The sequence below is a fragment of the Procambarus clarkii genome, chromosome 31 (assembly GCF_040958095.1).
Source record: "Procambarus clarkii isolate CNS0578487 chromosome 31, FALCON_Pclarkii_2.0, whole genome shotgun sequence".
Taxonomy (NCBI): Eukaryota; Metazoa; Arthropoda; class Malacostraca; order Decapoda; family Cambaridae; genus Procambarus; species Procambarus clarkii.
Genome location: NC_091180.1, coordinates 10,469,437 through 10,491,325, shown reverse-complemented (window position 1 = coordinate 10,491,325; position 21,889 = coordinate 10,469,437). Strand labels below are relative to the sequence as shown.

The 21,889-nt window shown below is 42.2% G+C and overlaps 2 protein-coding genes across 2 annotated transcripts in view; one reads left to right on the top strand and one right to left on the bottom strand.

Annotated features, from left to right (window-relative positions):
• Positions 1–21,569, top strand: part of LOC123750617 (uncharacterized) — a 43,302-nt gene extending 21,733 nt beyond the window's left edge. The window contains exon 2 of the mRNA XM_069334335.1: positions 17,594–21,569. Coding sequence (XP_069190436.1) covers positions 17,637–20,612 — 2,976 coding nt within the window. The 5' untranslated portion in view covers positions 17,594–17,636 and the 3' untranslated portion in view covers positions 20,613–21,569. The remainder of the gene's footprint in view (positions 1–17,593) is intronic.
• On the bottom strand, positions 14,318–15,334 carry LOC123750618 (keratin-associated protein 16-1-like). Its single transcript, XM_045732717.2, has one exon. The coding sequence runs from the start codon at positions 15,332–15,334 to the stop codon at positions 14,318–14,320; it is 1,017 nt and encodes a 338-aa protein (XP_045588673.2).
• Positions 21,570–21,889: the final 320 nt, after the last annotated feature.

Here is a 21,889-nt window from a genome sequence, read left to right as displayed (position 1 = left end):
AAGTCACTTACATAGGGCGAATATTCCTTCTGCTGGAAGTAGGCAAATGTACCAATTTACATTAAGGAAATAGAGAAAAGACACTCAACTACCGACCAGTGTCACCGACAAGCATCCCTTGCAAAGTACCCGAAAATATTATAAGGTTAAGACTAGTTATACGTGAGAGTCACTTTCGGGTTCCGGCGCCTCCAAACGTTGTCACTCAATTTTCTCCTGATTCGTCTCACGTGACGACGTCCGGCGTCACTCATTAAAATATTTGTTAAAATTTTTAATTTTATCCGATCAATCTGGGAGTGGTTTCAAAATGAGCGCCTTCAGACTGCGCACAATTTGATACCAAAATGAAAGACGTAACGTGAAAATTGATGTCACAACACTGGAAAGATATAAATAATTTTGTGGTGAGCGTCAGAAAGTGTCCAAAAAGTTAAAATATTTATTAAAATTATATTTATGGTTCTATTATTATGGGACTAGATTTAAAATACGCGCCTTTTTATTGCGAACAATTTGATACCAAACTGAAGGACGTAGCACAAAAATTGATGTTATCAAACTGAACGAGTATATACATTAGTCTGCAGGTGTGCCAATTGGTGCTCGTTCACGGGTAACTTGGCCCACTTTAGGCTCTGTTGTAGGACTCACTCCGGGCTTTTAGACTTTATATGCATATACCACTATAGACAATTCTATTGCGAACACAATGATATCAAAACGAAGGATGTAGCACGAGAAATAAGGTGAGAAAACTGAAACGAGTATATACATTTTACAGATTTTGCTCACGGGTAACTTGGCCGATTTTAGTCTATACTTTGTTATTGGTATTGCTTATATATATTGTGATTGTTGTTGCTTATATTTGTATTTATATTTAGAGCATTTTATTGCGAATAATTTGATACCACAATGAACAATGTTGCACGAAAACTTCTGTTAGTAAACTGTATGTGTTTGGTGTATTGGGTGAAGCGGGTGTGGCAATGAGTGTGCTCTAGCGGGTAAGGCTTCGACGACTTTAGGGGTCGTTGCGGGTGAGGCGCGCCCATGTTGTCTAATTTATATGAACATGTCTATGTAGGAAATTTTATTGCGATCACAGTGATACAAAAAAAGAATAATGTCGAACAAGTTTGCACCCGATAAACCTGAAAAGAGTAGCAACATGTTCGCGCTGTTTGGCGTGAACGACTAACAAACAACATAGTTTTTTAATTGGTGCCGGCATCACGTTAGCTTTGGTGACATGTTATACATATGTTCCTCTAGAACATTTCATTGACAACACATTGATACCAAAATAAAACACGTACATCGAAAATGAAGGTCAGAAACATGAAAAGAGTATAAACTTGTCAGCAGTGTTGTAGCCCATGCGCAGTTGGGCGTGTGGTAACAGGTAACCCCTTGGGCAACTTCCCATGGTCTTGAGGGTGGGACGCGCCCATGATTTGTACTTTATATTCATATGTCCGTGTAGGGAATATTATTGCTATCACAGTGTTACCAAAATTAACGCCATAGACCAATTCTGGGGTTGACAAACCTGAAAAGAGCATAAACATTTCATTGCGGTTTGGCGCTCACGGCTAACGATCGCATAGTGTTTTATGCGGTGCGGGTCTTACGTCGGCTTTGGAGAAATTTTATAGATATATTCCTCTAGACCATTCTCTTGCGAACAAAATGATACCAAACTTAAATACATACATGGAAATTTTAGGTGAGCAGACCGAAAAGTGTATAAACATTTAAGTGTCGCTGCGCGGTCGCCCGAAACGAACATCTCACAAGGAGAAAGTTATACAGGGTACTGTCGGGAGCGCGAAAGTGATTATTAAGAAGAGGGCTTGAGTAAGCAGAGGAGCATAATAAGGATAAAGAATTACCCAACAGACTGGAGTCAGAGAGTAACAGTGAAGGGTGAGATGTCTGTATAAGGCAGTAGGATACCCTACTATTGGTGTCGGGTAACAAGCGGAGTACCTCAAGGAACGGTATTGGAACCTCATACTGTTACTCATTTATATAAACGACTTCTCTACAGGAGGTGAGTCATATATGTCCGTGTGTGAAGACGATTCAACACTACAGATAAGAGTTGTGACAGACAAGGATTGTAAGATTCTCCTCGGAGGGTGACATAACAGAGCTTGGAGTTCAACACCAGCAAGTGTAAGGTGATGGAACTAGGAACAGGCGTCAGGAGACCCAAAGAACAGTACACAATGAAGGGGAAACTACCTCATTATATCGACTAGAGAAAATGTCCTGAGAGTGGACAGAACAGTAAACCTAACTCCGGATACTCTCATAAATTGGATAATGAGAAGAACAGGAACGTTACGAACGGGAAGGTGTTGGTGAACAACAGGAACGTGAGGAACGGGAAGGTGTTGGTGAACAACAGGAACGTGAGGAACGGGAAGGTGTTGGTGAACAACAGGAACGTGAGGAACGGGAAGGTGTTAGTGAACAACAGGAACGTGAGGAACGGGAAGGTGTTGGTGAACAACAGGAACGTGAGGCACGGGAAGGTGTTGGTGAACAACAGGAACGTGAGGAACATGTGGGTTAAGCAGCACACTCAACAGCAGCAAAAGTTACAACATCATTCAGGAGCCTTAATAAGGAGGCATTTAGAGCGGTGAACACCACATACGTGAGACCAGTCGTCGAGTGTGCCGGAGACTGGTAGAGTTTAATTAGTAAGTAATAATAAAGATTATTTAGGGAAAGTACACACATACAAAATGACTGACAAGCAGAAGATTGTATTTCTAGCTAGAGCTAGACTATGATACTGTGCTGTGCTTAGTTAAGCCACTACAATACGCACAGCGTTTCAGGCAATATATATATATATATATATATATATATATATATATATATATATATATATATATATATATATATATATATATATATATATATTGCTATATTAATACTATATTAATACATCCTTCTGAAGATGTATTAATATACGAAAGTACTTAAGGAAATTCCTGTTTCAATTTTCCTCCGTGGTCTGACACTGTCACATTTTTAATCACGTGTTTATTTTCGTGATATATACACACACACACATATATATATATATATATATATATATATATATATATATATATATATATATATATATATATATATATATATATATATATATATATATATATATGTGTATATATATATATATATATGTCGTACCTAATAGCCAGAACGCACTTCTCAGCCTACTATTCAAGGCCCGATTTGCCTAATAAGCCAAGTTTTCATGAATTAATGTTTTTTCGTCTACCTAACCTACCTAACCTAACCTAACCTAGCTTTTTTTGGCTACCTAACCTAACCATACCTATAAATATAGGTTAGGTTAGGTTAGGTAGGGTTGGTTAGGTTTGGTCATATATCTACGTTAATTTTAACTCCAATAAAAAAAAATTGACCTCATACATAGAGAAAAGGGTTGCTTTATCATTTCATAAGAAAAAAAATATAGTAAATATATTAATTCAGGAAAACTTGGCTTATTAGGCAAATCGGGCCTTGAATAGTAGGCTGAGAAGTGAGTTCTGGCTACTAGGTACGACATATATATATATATATATATATATATATATATATATATATATATATATATATATATATATATATATATATATATGTATATATATATATATATATATATATATATATATATATATATATATATATATATATATATATATATATATATATATATATATATATATATATATATATATATTAGTATATTTTGGTAGCAGTCTTTCCTGTAGACATATATTATTAAATATGACCGAAAAAGTAAGATTAATAATTCTAACACGAATTTTCTCAATCTTTCGTACATTACGCTTCACTGTTGGAGGTAAATAAAAAATCACTTCTCCAAAATTCATTTTTATTTCTAGTCTGACGCGACACGGGCGCGTTTCGTAAAACTTATTACATTTTCAAAGACTTCACAAATACACAACTGATTAGAACTTACATATCTCTGATTTTATATCTACATTTGAGTGAGGTGGGAGGGGTGATGTGGCATTAACACAAGACAGAACAAGAGGGGATATTAATAGGGTATTAAAAGTATCAACACAAGACAGAACAGAAACAATGGGTATTGAATAGAAGTGTTTGTAGAAAGCCTATTGGTCCATATTTCTTGATGCTTCTATATTGGAGCGGAGTCTTGAGGTGGGTAGAATATAGTTGTGCAATAATTGGCTGTTGATTGCTGGTGTTGACTTCTTGATGTGTAGTGCCTCGCAAACGTCAAGCCGCCTGCTATCGCTGTATCTATCGATGATTTCTGAGTTGTTTACTAGGATTTCTCTGGCGATGGTTTGGTTATGGGAAGAGATTATATGTTCCTTAATGGAGCCCTGTTGCTTATGCATCGTTAAACGCCTAGAAAGAGATGTTGTTGTCTTGCCTATATACTGGGTTTTTTGGAGCTTACAGTCCCCAAGTGGGCATTTGAAGGCATAGACGACGTTAGTCTCTTTTAAAGCGTTCTGTTTTGTGTCTGGAGAGTTTCTCATGAGTAGGCTGGCCGTTTTTCTGGTTTTATAGTAAATCGTCAGTTGTATCCTCTGATTTTTGTCTGTAGGGATAACGTTTCTATTAACAATATCTTTCAGGACCCTTTCCTCCGTTTTATGAGCTGTGGAAAAGAAGTTCCTGTAAAATAGTCTAATAGGGGGAATAGGTGTTGTGTTAGTTGTCTCTTCAGAGGTTGCATGGCTTTTCACTTTCCTTCTTATGATGTCTTCGATGAAACCATTGGAGAAGCCGTTATTGACTAGGACCTGCCTTACCCTACAGAGTTCTTCGTCGACTTGCTTCCATTCTGAGCTGTGGCTGAGAGCACGGTCGACGTATGCGTTAACAACACTCCTCTTGTACCTGTCAGGGCAGTCGCTGTTGGCATTTAGGCACATTCCTATGTTTGTTTCCTTAGTGTAGACTGCAGTGTGGAAACCTCCGCCCTTTTCCATGACTGTTACATCTAGAAAAGGCATATATATATATATATATATATATATATATATATATATATATATATATATATATATATATATATATATATATATATATATATATATATATATATATATATATATATATATACAGTATTAAATATGACCGAAAAAGTAAGATTAATAATTCTAACACGAATTTTCTCAATCTTCCGTACATTTCTTTTCACTGTTGGTGGTAATTCAAAAATCAATTCTCCAAAATTCATTTTTATCTCTAGTCTGACGCGACACTTGAGCGCGTTTCGTAAAACTTATTACATTTTCAAAGACTTTAGTTAACACATACACAACTGAATAGAACTTACACATCTCCGATTTGTTTATATCTACATTTGAGTGAGGTGGATGGGGTGAGGTGGTATTAATAGGGTATTAATTTCATCAACACAAGACAGAACACGAAACAATGGGTATTGAATGGAAGTGATTGTAGAAAGCCTATTGGTCCATATTTCTTGATGCTTCTATATTGGAGCGGAGTCTTGAGGTGGGTAGAATATAGTTTTGCATTAGTTGGCTGTTGATTGCTGGTGTTGACTTTTTAATGTGTAGTGCCTCGCAAACGTCAAGCCGTCTGCTATCGCTGTATCTATCGATGATTTCTGTGTTGTTTACAAGGATTTCTCTGGCGATGGTTTGGTTGTGGGAAGAGATTATATGTTCCTTAATGGAGCCCTGTTGCTTATGCATCGTTAAACGCCTAGAAAGAGATGTTGTTGTCTTGCCTATATACTGGGTTTTTTGGAGCTTACAATCCCCAAGAGGGCATTTGAAGGCATAGACGACGTTAGTCTCTTTTAAAGCGTTCTGCTTTGTGTCTGGAGAGTTTCTCATGAGTAGGCTGAGAAAGCAGAACGCTTTAAAAGAGACCAACGTCGTCTATGCCTTCAAATGCCCTCTTGGGGATTGTAAGCTCCAAAAAACCCAGTATATAGGCAAGACAACAACATCTCTTTCTAGGCGTTTAACGATGCATAAGCAACAGGGCTCCATTAAGGAACATATAATCTCTTCCCTCAACCAAACCATCGCCAGAAAAATCCTTGTAAACAACACAGAAATCATCGATAGATACAGCGATAGCAGACGGCTTGACGTTTGCGAGGCACTACACATTAAAAAGTCAACACCAGCAATCAACAGCCAACTAATGCACAACTATATTCTACCCACCTCAAGACTCCGCTCCAATATAGAAGCATCAAGAAATATGGACCAATAGGCTTTCTACAATCACTTCCATTCAATACCCATTGTTTCGTGTTCTGTCTTGTGTTGATGAAATTAATTCCCTATTAATACCACCTCACCCCATCCACCTCACTCAAATGTAGATATAAACAAATCGGAGATGTGTAAGTTCTATTCAGTTGTGTATGTGTTAACTAAAGTCTTTGAAAATGTAATAAGCTTTACGAAACGCGCTCAAGTGTCGCGTCAGACTAGAAATAAAAATTAATTTTGGAGAATTGATTTTTGAATTACCACCAACACTGAAAAGAAATGTACGAAAGATTGAGAAAATTCGTGTTAGAATTATTAATCTTACTTTTTCGGTCATATTTAATAATATATGTCTACAGGAAAGACTGCTACCAAAATATACTAATATTAAAACGCACGACCCAGCAGCAAGGAATCAAGCCTTCACGATAAAATATCGCCAGGATCTGATTCGTGATCAGATATACAAGGCAGAGAATGAAATCAAAGACAACAAAACGCAACTACTTCATGCTACAAACGAGTGGAGAAATAGCAACATCGACGAAAGTATCCGTACCCGCATTGAACAACACCTCGACATCCTCACAGACCGACATCACCTCAGCACTGAAACAAGGATTATCAAGAAACTAACAACGTTATATGGAGGACCTATGGCAATTCCACGACCAAGAGATGGCTTCCTGAACCTTGCAGGAATTAACCTCACTGAGGACCAAGTCACTCTCCTAAATCTGGGCATAAACTGTCATGTTATGTCCAGACCGAGTGAGATGGCCCGGAAAGTGGAGTTGGAAATTCTGTTGGACGACATATTCGACCTCGAGACACAAAAGAAGGTCACAACCAAAGATACCTTACAAGCAGAACTTATTGCGGAAGGAGGAAAGAATCGAGGCAACTACAGAAGCACCATACTGTCCCCCGAGCTTAAAGCGGCAGCTAAAAGCCTTCGTGAGAACAAGGAGATAGTTGTCAGGAGAGGTGACAAGTCGCCAATATATGTCATTCTTAAAAAAGACGAATATCTGGCGAAAATGAACCTCATACTCTCTGACCAAACTAAGTTCCAAAGGGTAACGAAGGACACTACAGCCGAATTGAAAGCAAAGGTCAACAAACTGATTGAAACTGTGAACGCCAAGAAATCCAGACTCCACCTGCCAAAGATTATTGGGGAATATAAACCTGGATATGCGTATGGAAATGTCAAGACACACAAGCCTGGAAACCCACTTCGGCCAATCATTAGCCAGATACACACACCCACGTACAGACTGGCGAAGCGACTCAACGGCCTGCTGACTCCTTATGTTCCTTGCGCCTTCAGCCTGAAGTCTCCAAAAGAATTTGTTGACTTACTGCTGGGCACACGGGCCACAGGGATAAGAGCCTCGTTGGACGTAGAATCACTGTTCACCAACGTACCTGTGGACGAGACAATCGGGATGATAGCCGACAGAGTGTATCGTGATCCAGCCTGTACTCCTCTTGACATACCAAAGAATATTCTAAGGAAACTACTCCAAGCTTGTACTAAAGAGGCACCCTTCTTGAGCCCGGATGGGCACATGTATAAGCAAGTAGATGGGGTCGCCATGGGTTCTCCCCTAGGTGTCCTGTTTGCAAACTTCTACATGGGTACCATCGAGCAAAAAGTCTTAGTCGACATGAACTTGAAACCGGCCATATACTGCAGGTATGTTGACGACATTTTTACACAGGTACCTGATGTCAGACATATGCAGGAGCTGAAGAAGGTGTTTGAGCAGAGTTCCGTGCTGCGTTTCACTTACGAGATGGAAAAGGATGGGAAGCTGCCCTTTCTAGATGTAACAGTCATGGAAAAGAGCGGAGGTTTCCACACTGCAGTCTACACTAAGGAAACGAACATAGGAATGTGCCTAAATGCCAACAGCGACTGCCCAGACAGGTACAAGAGGAGTGTTGTTAACGCATATGTCGACCGTGCTCTCAGCCACAGCTCAGAATGGAAGCAACCTAACCCTACAGACGAAGAACTCTGTAGGGTTAGGCAGGTCCTAGTCAACAACGGTTTCTCCAATGGTTTCATCGAAGACATCATAAGAAGGAAAGTGAAACGCCATGCATCCTCTGAAGAGAGAACTAACACAACACCTATACCCCCTATTAGACTATTTTACAGGAACTTCTTTTCCACAGCTCATAAAACAGAGGAAAGAGTCCTGAAAGATATTGTTAATAGAAACGTTATCCCTACAGACAAAAATCAGAGGATACAACTGGCGATTTACTATAAAACCAGAAAAACGGCCAGCCTACTCATGAGAAACTCTCCAGACACAAAGCAGAACGCTTTAAAAGAGACCAACGTCGTCTATGCCTTCAAATGCCCTCTTGGGGATTGTAAGCTCCAAAAAACCCAGTATATAGGCAAGACAACAACATCTCTTTCTAGGCGTTTAACGATGCATAAGCAACAGGGCTCCATTAAGGAACATATAATCTCTTCCCACAACCAAACCATCGCCAGAGAAATCCTTGTAAACAACACAGAAATCATCGATAGATACAGCGATAGCAGACGGCTTGACGTTTGCGAGGCACTACACATTAAAAAGTCAACACCAGCAATCAACAGCCAACTAATGCACAACTATATTCTACCCACCTCAAGACTCCGCTCCAATATAGAAGCATCAAGAAATATGGACCAATAGGCATTCTACAATCACTTCCATTCAATACCCATTGTTTCGTGTTCTGTCTTGTGTTGATGAAATTAATACCCTATTAATACCACCTCACCCCATCCACCTCACTCAAATGTAGATATAAACAAATCGGAGATGTGTAAGTTCTATTCAGTTGTGTATGTGTTAACTAAAGTCTTTGAAAATGTAATAAGTTTTACGAAACGCGCTCAAGTGTCGCGTCAGACTAGAAATAAAAATGAATTTTGGAGAATTGATTTTTGAATTACCACCAACAGTGAAAAGAAATGTACGAAAGATTGAGAAAATTCGTGTTAGAATTATTAATCTTACTTTTTCGGTCATATTTAATAATATATGTCTACAGGAAAGACTGCTACCAAAATATACTAATATATATATATATATATATGTCGTACCTAGTAGCCAGAACGCACTTCTCAGTCTACTATGCAAGGCCCGATTTGCCTAATAAGCCAAGTTTTCGTAAATTAATATATTTTCTCTCATTTTTTCTTATGAAGTGATAAAGCTACCTATTTCATTATGTATGAGGTCATTTTTTTTTATTTGAGTTAAAATTAACGTAGATATATGACCGAACCTAACCAATCCTACCTAACCTAACCTAACCTATCTTTATAGGTTAGGTTAGGTTAGATAGCCGAAAAAGTTAGGTTAGGTTAGGTTACCTAACCTAACCTAACCTATCTTTATAGGTTAGGTTAGGTTAGATAGCCGAAAAAGTTAGGTTAGGTTAGGTTAGGTAGGTTAGGTAGTCGAAAAACAATTTATTCATGAAAACTTGGCTTATTAGGCAAATCGGGCCTTGCATAGTAGGCTGAGAAGTGCGTTCTGGCTATTAGGTACGACATATATATATATATAAAATGTGTATGTGTGTGCAGTGACTTAATATCTAACCTAATCAAAGATTTAAGTAATGGTTTAAGTAATGGTTTAAGTAATGGCTTTAGTTTGTTATTGTTTTATTGGCTAATTTGTGATGAGCAATTAGAGGTTGTAGCTGATTTTGGGTAGTAGAACGCCAGGCATGGATACTATAATTGAGATAATGATAGATGAGAGAGTAATAGAACGTTACCAGGGCTGGGGCGAGGTACATAATATCGGATTTTAGAAAGAATGTCAACGATTTTATAAATTTTTAGAAACTTTTTTTTGTTAGAAAATAAATTTGTTTCCAACAAGACTCGTTTCAGAATTCCGAGGGCTGGGATATGAAGACTGACTGAAGGAACTCAACCTGGCGATGCTAGAAAAAACGAGAGACGGGAGACATGAGAGAGGCATTAAAAATACTCAGGGGATTTACAGATTGAAAAAAGTGTTATTGTTCACAATGAACACCCATACAATAAGAAGACAAGAATAGATGCTTGAGACTCAGATGAATCACAGAGATGTCAGAAAGTTGTCTTTTAGCGTAAGAGTAGTGGGAAAATCTAATTAACTAAAGGAACAGGTTTTGAAAACAAACTCTATTCATAATTTTAAAAGTAGATATAACAGAAGTAGATATAGTCAAGAGTGCATTAGACAACCGGCGGCTAGAAAATCGGGGTCCAAGAGATACTGGTCGCTCGACCCTGCACAAATAGTTGAGTACAAATATGTGAGTACACACATACACACAAACAAACACAAAACTCACACACACACACACACACACACACACACACACACACACACACACACACACACACACACACACACACACACACACACACACACACACACACACACACACACACACACACACACACACAGACTAGTGTGTGTGTGACTTCTGGGACTAGTCCCAGAACTAAGAGGCATGAGTTACGAGGAAAGGCTGCGGGAAATGCACCTTACGACACTGGAAGACAGAAGAGTAAGGGGAGACATGATCACAACCTACAAAATCCTCAGAGGAATCGACCGGGTAAACAAGGATAAACTATTCAACACTGGTGGGACGCGAACAAGGGGACACAGGTGGAAACTGAGTACCCACATGAGCCACAGAGACGTTAGAAGGAACTTTTTCAGTGTCAGAGTAGTTAACGGATGGAATGCACTAGGCAGTGATGTGGTGGAGGCTGACTCCATACACAGTTTTAAATGTAGATATGATAGAGCCCATTAGGCTCAGGAATCTGTACACCAGTTGATTGACAGTTGAGAGGCGGGACCAAAGAGCCAAAGCTCAACCCCCGCAAGCACAAATAGGTGATTACAAATAGGTGAGTACACACACACACGCCTCACCTGAGAGACAGATGAGGGCAGTCATCAGAGACAATGTATCAGACTGGAGGAGTGTTACTTGGGGAGTACCACAGGGTTCAGTTCTTGCACCAGTAATGTTCATCGTCTACATAAACCATCTACCAGAAGGAATACAACATTATATGAACATGTTGGTGGATGATGCTAAGATACTGGGGAAGGTAGGAGACACATATGATTGTTATGCCCTTCAAATTGATCTAGATCTACAAATTATGTGGAAAGGAATTACAGAACTCTAATAACGAACGAGCCCTGGGGGGGGGATGGGTTTGTTTGGATAGTAAGTTGTCGCGAGAGGAACACATGAAGAACAGTGTGAGAGGAGCGTGTGCGTCGCTGTCCAACTTCAGACTTGCTATTAATTATATGGATGGTGAAATACTGAAGAAACCGTTCATGACTTTTGTGAGACCAAAGTTGGAATATACAGCAGTTATATGGTGCCTAAATCTCAAGAAGTATGTAAAAAAACTGGAAAAGGTGAAAAGGCATGTTACAAAATGGTTTCCGGGACTGAAAAACAAAGAGTTACGAGGAGAGACTAGAAGCGTTAATCATGCCAAAACTAGAGGACAGAAGAGAGGTGATATGATCACCACTTACAAAATACTAACAGAAATAGAACAAATAGACAAAGCGGAGTTCCTGAAACCAGCATCTTCACGAACAAGAGGACAAAAATTCAAGCTAAGAAAGCAGAGGTGCCGAAAAAATATTAGAAATTTATATTTCGCAAACAGAGTGGAAGACGGTTGGAACAAGCTAAGTAAAGAGGCTAAAACCGTCAGGGCGTTATACGACGAAGAGAACTGGGAAGACGGGACACCACGAGCGTAGCTCTCATCCTGTAACTACACTTTGGGAATTACATACACGCTCGCTCGCTCTTGCTATTCTGTCTGTCTGTCTGTCTGTCTGTCTGTCTGTCTGTCTGTCTGTCTGTCTGTCTGTCTGTCTGTCTGTCTGTCTGTCTGTCTGTCTGTCTGTTTGTCTGTGTCTGTCTGTCTGTCTCTCTCTCTCTCTCTCTCTCTCTCTCTCTCTCTCTCTCTCTCTCTCTCTCTCTCTCTCTCTCTCTCTCTCTCTCTCTCTCTCTCTCTCTCTCTCTCTCTCTCTCTCTCTCTCTCTCTCTCTCTCTCTCTCCCTCTACCTCTCTCTCTCTCAAGAAAAGAATTCTCACTTTTTTCATAATTTTTTAAATGCAAAACTCAAAAAAATCATGAAAGAAAATATTTAAACCTGATGGAACGATAAAACCGTACGTTCAGAGAACAATGAAAACGGCCGCCTGGTGAAGCTACCGGTAACTTAGATAAGAAAAAAATGGGGAGCTCAGAGCTATACAAGTACTAAGGATTTTCAGTGACTGATGGTGACTGACAGTGACTCACGTTGGTTGACAGTCATTACCATTGTTTGTCGGGGATTGACAGTGATTGATACATTTCAAAGTGATTGACCAATGAGTTTCAGTCATTCACAGTAGTTGACAATGATTAGCAGTTGATGGTGACTGACAGTGGTTGAAAGTGATTTAATGTGATTGACATTAATTAACTGTGATTCACAGTGAATGACGGTGTTTGCCAGTGGCAGACAGTGACTGATATTAACTAACAACAGTTGACAGTGACTCACATTCGTTCACAGTTATTTACAGTAAATCTCAGTGGTTAACAGTGACTGTGCTTCATAATGGTTGACTTGATGGGCACTGAGAGTCAGTAATTAACAAGCATTCACAGTAATTCACAGTAAATCTGTAATTCGCAATTACTACGATTTATAAAAATCCTGTTATAATTTTTAGAAGATTTTCATGTCTAAAAATTTACCTAGGCCTGCTCAAAGAAAATGGGGCGCTGTTGGGTATTTAAATCTACTTAGGCCTAATATTATATATAAAATTGAAGCGTAGGACATTCAAGAGAGATTTGGGGAATATCTCTCTCAAAAGGATAGAGAGTAGCTTAGGCTATCTACCCTCGTCTGTATGAGGTCCCTTAAGGGGGATCACATATTCACACAGGATATAACTATTTAACATATTAATAATGAGGATGGAATTCAACTTACAAAGTACTGGGGATAGGTTATCAGAGATACATGGAGCTTCAGCGGTTATATTAATGAGAGGCGGGGATCGAATCCTCTCCCTTCAAAAGGTGGAAAGAAATTCGCAATACATGTTAAAGTGTACACAATAAGGGAGAAAATATGAGTCTCTCGGGTTACACTGTTATAAGGTACAATGTCATTCATGAATGTATTGTTTTTTCTAATAAACAATTCTGTCTCAGACTTTAGCCGTTAAAAGTCCATCTTGTTTAGCACTTGTGAGCCCGCTGCAATCAGAGGTAATGCTATTGTTAACTATGTCTTCATATTGGCTTTGTGTAAACCAGTTCTCCTTTACCTTTTTTTTTCAACATTTCCCACTACACAGGGTTGAGCACTGCCATCATTAGTGGATAGTTTATTCTCCTGAGACTCTTCCATCCGTGATCTCCGTCCTCGTCCTTTCTTTCTTCTCTGTTTGACTCACCACTACACTCCCCCACTACACCCACCACTACACTCTCCACTACACCCACCACTACACTCCTCACTACACTCACCACTACACTTCCCACTACACTTAATCTGTTTGCCATAGCTATCTTTTCTAGATCTGCAATCCTCTTGTCCAACTTTCTGATGTATTCCAAGATCTGTGTACGAACCTCAGAGTACACGACGCTGCCCTGCTCCTCATCACCACCACAGTACACTAATACGGTGGTGTTTCCTACTGCCACGAGGCTGGCCTTAATCGTCACCGTTCCCTTCTCCCAAATGTTAGTCACAGAGGCTATCATTGTCTCTCCACTGCTTCTTCCTTTTTCTTGTCACACGATTTTGCATTCTTTCTGAGCTTCGTTTACGCCGGCTTGGAATCTCTAACATGGAGCTTCATGGGACAGAGACGAACCAGTATTGTGGAAGCCTCGACAATTGCAGAAAGATGTCAAGAATTTTTCTCCTTTTTCAGTCCTGACCCAACACTCTCGCGAGACATGCTTTCACCACAGGACCGCCATCCGGGGTCAAACGCGGCATTTCCAAGCCATTAATTGTCTGTGATATGGATGGACAGCTGACATGGGTCAGCTGTCCATCCATATCATTGATCATGGGTCCACAGCTGGTATATGTGTAGATCATGGGTCCACAGCTGTTGTATGTGTAGATCATGGGTCCACAGCTGGAGTATGTGTAGATCATGGGTCCACAGCTGGTGCATGTGTAGATCATGGGTCCACAGCTGTTGTATGTGTAGATCATGGGTCCACAGCTGATATATGTGTAGATCATGGGTCCACAGCTGGAGTATGTGTAGATCATGGGTCCACAGCTGGAGTATGTGTAGATCATGGGTCCACAGCTGGTATATGTGTAGATCATGGGTCCACAGCTGGTATATGTGTAGATCATGGGTCCACAGCTGGTATATGTGTAGATCATGGGTCCACAGCTGGTGTATGTGTAGATCATGGGTCCACAGCTGGTATATGTGTAGATCATGGGTCCACAGCTGGTGTATGTGTTGATTATGGGTCCACAGCTGGAGTATGTGTAGATCATGGGTCCACAGCTGGAGTATGTGTAGATCATGGGTCCACAGCTGGAGTATGTGTAGATCATGGGTCCACAGCTGGAGTATGTGTAGATCATGGGTCCACAGCTGGAGTATGTGTAGATCATGGGTCCACAGCTGGTGTATGTGTAGATCATGGGTCCACAGCTGGAGTATGTGTAGATCATGGGTCCACAGCTGGAGTATGTGTAGATCATGGGTCCACAGCTGGTGTATGTGTAGATCATGGGTCCACAGCTGGAGTATGTGTAGATCATGGGTCCACAGCTGGTGTATGTGTAGATCATGGGTCCACAGCTGGAGTATGTGTAGATCATGGGTCCACAGCTGGTGTATGTGTAGATCATGGGTCCACAGCTGGAGTATGTGTAGATCATGGGTCCACAGCTGGAGTATGTGTAGATCATGGGTCCACAGCTGGTGTATGTGTAGATCGTGGGTAGACTGCTGGAATGAATGTCTTTGACCAACAATATGTGACTGCATTTCTGTTTGCTAACTTGCAAACAGGCGTCTGTGACGTGAGAGTCAGCGTCAGCCCATGATAACAGTTGTGGTACGTCAGAATAACCACACTCGCCACAGCTTTTCAATAATGGTGATATCTTATAGCTTCATTCACACTATATATGTAAAGATGGATGTCTGTCTCACCGAGGCTGGAGACCAAACGCTCGGGGCCAGCCTCACCAATCTTGCAGGGTGACTTGTGGCTGGGGGGGGGGGATAGTCTTAAAGGGTGGTGGTTACATGATGGTCAAGGAGGGAAGGAGGTTTTGGCATATGTACTCCTATACCCCACCTTGATGCCAACTAACAATCTTGCTAAACTACCGATTACTTTCTTCACTGTCGGGGGAAGTTGAAAAATGAACTCTCCAAAGCTCATTTTCATAATTTTATTTGTGGTATGATGCCTAGGGATGCGTTTCGCATGCTTACTCTTTACATACTCAAAGAGGAATTTTTGAAAATGTAATGATTGACCTTGCAAAAAGCATCCCTAGGCGCCAGATCAAAAATATAAGTGTGAAAATGAACTTTGGAGAGTTCATTTTTCAACTTCCCCTGACAGTGAAGAAAAACGTAAGAAATATTTAAAAGTTTCGTGTTAGAATGATAAATGTTACCTATCCGGTCATTTTCAACAACATATGTTTGCAAGAAAGACTCCTTCCAAAATGTACACACATATATATATATATATATATATATATATATATATATATATATATATATATATATATATATATATATATATATATATATATATATTAGTGTTCAGTGAGAGACCACAAGGTCTCCTCTGAATACTTTTTATTTTCTTCTCCGAGGCTATGGGTCCCCACATTGGCACCAGAGGTGGTACCCTCACAAACTCTATATATATATATATATATATATATATATATATATATATATATATATATATATATATATATATATATATATATATACATATACATATATATGTATATATATATGGTTTCCTCCGAGGCTATGGGTCCCCCTTCTTCCAGCCAGAGGTGGTACTCCCTTCCCTATATATATATATATATATATATATATATATATATATATATATATATATATATATATATATATATATATATATATATATATATATATATACATATATATATATATATATACATATATATATATATATATATATATATATATATATATATATATATATATATATATATATATATATTTTAATTTTATGAAGGGAGTACCACCTCTAGCTGGAAGAAGGGGGACCCATAGCCTCGGAGGAAACCACGCATAACGCATTAGAGGGAATGTTTAGATCCCCTCCAATACAGTTTCTGTGTGCTTTTCTCCTACCACCCCCTTCCTTTTTATTTTTTGTGCTTTATTATGTATTTGATGGTTACAAGATATACATGGGTTGATACAAAAATAATAATACAAAAAGGTGCTTAAAGGTTATGGATGTCTTGAAAAACAAGACAATGGGAAACATTGATGGATGTCACAGACGGGTTCGATCATTTTTGCAAGTCAAACACTTCTTCGAATTCCTCTGCAGTTGGACTAGTGCCCAAGACGCAACAGGCATTTCCCCTCTGAATCGCAACACTGAGGCGCTGGAACAAGAAACTTTTTGCTCTCTGGTCTTTTGTAGCGCTGATCAATTTGTCCCCCAATTCCTTCAGGAACTTCAATGCACATTTTCCCCACGAATCGAGGGTCTCCGAGCCGATCGCAACATAGCTGTAACAGTGTGCCAGACCTCTGTATTTAATAATTTTCTGCGATTCCCTGAAAGAAGCAGCACCACCGCTTTCACGTGTGCTGTAGTGGAGGTAGGTACTGGCCAGTGTGGCAGCGCACATGTAGTCCCACACCACTTACTTACCATCCTTCCAAGGTAGCAAGGTGACCCCATTTGGGCGCTTCTGAGGGTCGTTAGGTCTGGATAAGTGTGGTTCTCTTTGTGCCAGGCAGTGGGGAGGCTCCTCTTGATGATGTCGTTGACTTCTTCATGTCTTGCAATTTTACCCTGTGTGTGTATGTATATATATATATATATATATATATATATATATATATATATATATATATATATATATATATATATATATTTAGTATGAATAAAGCTAATTAACATTTTTGTAATTAGTGTTTTGTGTCCACAGATGTATGCAAGCCTACATGGTGTGAGACCACGTGGCCAGCGACATGTGTACAATGACCCCACACCTGCGCGCACACACATGGACGGTACTGGTAATGGTGGTGTGGTGGTGGATGTTGCCAGTAGTGGCAGGTCAGCTGGGACTTGTGGCACCGGGCATGCTGCCACCTGTGGGTGGGCCTCGGGCATCATGGTGGTGGGCAGGTGGCGGAGCCTCGCGTAGCCTCATCACCCAACTGGGGGAGCGCCCTCCCTCGCCACGCCGGAGTCCCTCCACCAGAGAGAGTGAAATAGCTGCCATCTTCAGGGGCGTAGCCTACGGTGCACCCACCCATGCTCCCAACACCACCATCACACCCACATCTACCACTGTGGTCTCCACCACCAGTTCCCCAGTCATCACCACCTTCCCTTGGAGCAAGCATAAGATCTCTGAGGAAAGGTCAGATGCCCCAGATGGTATTGTGAAGCTGGTGTGGCTCGAGCAGAGCACTGCCACACCTGGTGAGGGCGCAGCAGACAGTGAGGTGTCGTACATCATCCACGAGGAGAGTAATGTGAGTGAGAGTGGGGCTGCTCCCTCCCCTTCCCCACAGGTGGAGACGCGCAACACCCCACCGCCAAGCCAGGCTCAGGAAACACACTCACCACCTCCCCAAGGTGGGTCGTCCTCATCCCACCCCATGGGCAGATTAGGAGAGAATGAGGCAGGGTGGTGGGGGGACATGTCGGGTGTGAGGTGGAAGCTTGGGGCTGCTTGGTGGGTCCATGTGTATGTGTCTGCTGGTCTGCTGGCTTTGCTGGCTGCTGCTGCTGTGTGCTGCATGGCTCGCTCTGCCTCCACAACCCTGCTACCCCGTCCACACTACCTGGCCACCCACGCACTCGTCTTCCTTGCTGCCACCCTCAGGAGCCTCCACCTCTTCCACGACCCATACGGCGTGGAGCACCGCCTGCCACAGGTCGTGGCTGCTGCTGTGGAGGAGGCCAGTTGGCCCTGCCTCACAGCAGCACTGGCAGTGTTGGCAGTGGTTCTGGCAAAGGCCGCCCGCCGGTCCCCACCGTCACGCCCACACGCCACACTGGTGCTCACCCTTATGACAGCACTTCATCTGGCTGTCTCCATCAGTGCCCACACAGCTGCCAACCTGATGGTACAGTATGCCCTCCCATTGCGGGTAGTGGCACGAGCAGTGACTGCAACCTGGGGTGCCGGGGTGGGTGTGGGTGGCATGTGGTCTGTGTGGCGGGTGGAGAAGTCTTGTGGTGGACAGAGGGGTCAGCTCTTGGCTAGGGTTACTCGCTGGGGTGGTGGCTCCAGCCGCCACTCTGGCCTCCAGCGGGGCACTCGAGTTGCCGTGGTGGCAAATGTGGCCCAAATAATACTTGCTACACTACATTTATATGTGCTGGTAGCTCCTTTGGTGCCTGCTGCCCATGTTTGGGCATGGTGGGCACGTGTGAGCTTAGCACGGGGCTTGGAACTGGTAGTGGGCATTGGGATTGTGGTATCGGCGGGGCTGGTGTCCCAGGGCCGGCCCTCCACCACCCGCTGCGATGCTGACATCTTCTCTTTGCTTACTAGCTGTGGGAGGGAGGCAAAGAGTGGCCGGAGTGCTAACGTCTTCCCAGCTACCTCTGAAAAGAAGCATATTGTTGGTGGCTTCACTCAACGACCTGTTCACCATCCAATCAACCATCCCCTCAAGCCTACACCCCTGGACTGGACGAGCCCAGATCAGCCTGATAAGCCCAATGATGCCCCCTCCATCACCTCAGACTTCCAGCTCCTATGGAACCGTGAACGGACACAGTCTGCCACAGACTTCAGGCCAGCGTCCATGCTGGTTAATGACAGTGGCTTTGTTAGATTCCGCACTCAGGTGGATCCCCAACAAGCCATGGATGATGTCTTTAAGCGGTCATCACTAAACCTCCGCAATGGTTCATTGTTAACAACACCGTCAGTGAAGACTCCCCACACCTTCTCCAGCCAGACACTTCCACCCACCAGATACTACTGTGGTCCAGCACCTTCCCTTTCCTCCCCAGAGAGGTCCCCTATTAGGAAGCCAATCAGGGCCCACACTACCAGCGGGCGCCGAGCATGCCAAGGACTGCAGTACACACACCAAGTGCCACACCCAACCAGCCAGCACCTGACAATGCCCGGTGTCTCGTCCAATAAGTACAATGTGCATACGTTTGATGACTATGAGGTAGCTTCCTACTACCACCACCGCTCTGACAGCATTTCTGGCAGCAGCAACCTTTACTCTACACCGCACCATGTCTCCCCTCCTCACTACCTCAAGCTGCAGCAGCAGCAGATTCCAGGCATACATCGTGGGCGGCAGGTGCAGCAGGATGCTGGCGTGCACCATGGACGGCTGGTTCCTCAGGACGCAGCACACACTTCTCAGCCCTCCGACGCCATGGAGCCCAGCACCTGCTCCTCACTCTCGGAGATTCATGTTGACTACCTCACTGATGTTTCTTCCTCCAACGATGCTGTCAGCTTGGGGTCCCTTCCCTACCCCTACCAACCCTCACGTCGCCAAAACCATCACCTGCTTACCCTTCCCCTTACACCTGCTCATAGATCTCACCTCAATCCCAGAAACATTCATCCCACCCCTACTCACTGCATGCCGACGAGACCAGCCACTCCCGAGGACAGCCAGCAACTGGATGTAACACCAGACTCTGCTGTAGTAGTTGACTACACCTCTGCTGAGGAGGAGGAGAGAGTAGTGCAGACAGGTGAGAGTGAGGTCAAGGTGGGTGGTCGTGCAGGGCTGCTCAGCAAGCTGGTGGGTAGCAGTATGGGAGTCACCTGCTATGGGTACTCCCCCCTCGACGTAGACGATACATCTTCTCCTTCGCAGGAGACTCCATCCGTCGCTCCTCCACTTCCACCATCACCTACAGTTCGTCAGGCAGCCTCTTCTACCCATCTCCACCACACGCCGAGGACCTCCACGCTACCTCGACCTCCAGATACCATTACCTCACTTTGAAAGACCTCACTGTTCTCTCCACGCACGTTGGAATGAGCATTCCTCTACCTCTTAGCACCCCCTTCACTTCATATCTCCCTGTACATAGATCATGACTCCTTCATCACTCTTCTGTCACCCATCCACGACACCCATTTCACCCTCCCTAAAGTGGCAGAGATAGATATAGCCACTCCATGGGAGATGGGTTCTGTACCGGCCTGTAATGCCCTGTGACGAGAAATGTATGATGACCTGTAATGACTTAAGTTTGGTTCAGCCTTGTAGTGTTGAAGTTATGACATCTGATATTGATAATTTGTGATGATCTGCATTGTGAAATTTGTGACTGACTGTAATGAGCATGCCATATCACCCTATATCTTCTATGTTAGGATGATCAGCATCTTGCTGAATATTGTTTGGCCAATTGCAGTTGTTGAGGCTGGCAGCCTGCATGGTCAGGATATATAATCTGTCAGATATACAGTTAAAGTGAACTGTGATAAGTGTTCTCTATTTTTGTAAGTGTAGGTTATATGCCCGATGTCGACCCCCCTTTATGCCCCCCAGTGTCGACTCCATCTGTGTCACCAGTGTCGACCCCATCTGTGCCACCAGTGTCGACTCCATCTGTGTCACCAGTGTCAACCCCACCTTTTATGCCACCAGTGTCGACCCCATCTGTGCCACCAGTGTCGACTCCATCTGTGCCACCAGTGTCGACTCCATCTGTGCCACCAGTGTCGACTCCATCTGTGTCACCAGTGTCGACCCACTAATCCGCCCTATCAACACCACATGTGGGCCCTTTCTATGCAATCCTGTCAAGTCCCTCTACACCACCTTTTCATCCCCACTCTGCCACAAGAATCTAGCCCTCTACTCCACCCATATCAACTATCTCTACTCCACCCATGTCGACAAATCATCAACAATGATATCTAGTCACAGGAGAATAAAAACTACAGTACTTTATTCAATCTTTTTCTCAACCCTTGTGAATGAAATGAATAAATCAAAATGCAAAATATAAAATTAATAAATATTATGACAGAAGCCATATATGAAGAGATTTACAACATATACCTTAAGTATAGGTTTATTTATATACATTGGTTTATTATAAATTTATAACATTGGTATATATGTTATTTGGGCAATAAATGTTACTAGATTAATTAGGGTGTTCCTGAGTGTTGGCACCAGGACGTGTGTTCTGTGTTGGGTTTTCTCAAGGAATGGAAAGGAGTCTCAACCAGCAATCGGATGTCAGAGGAAAAGCTTCCTTCCCTATT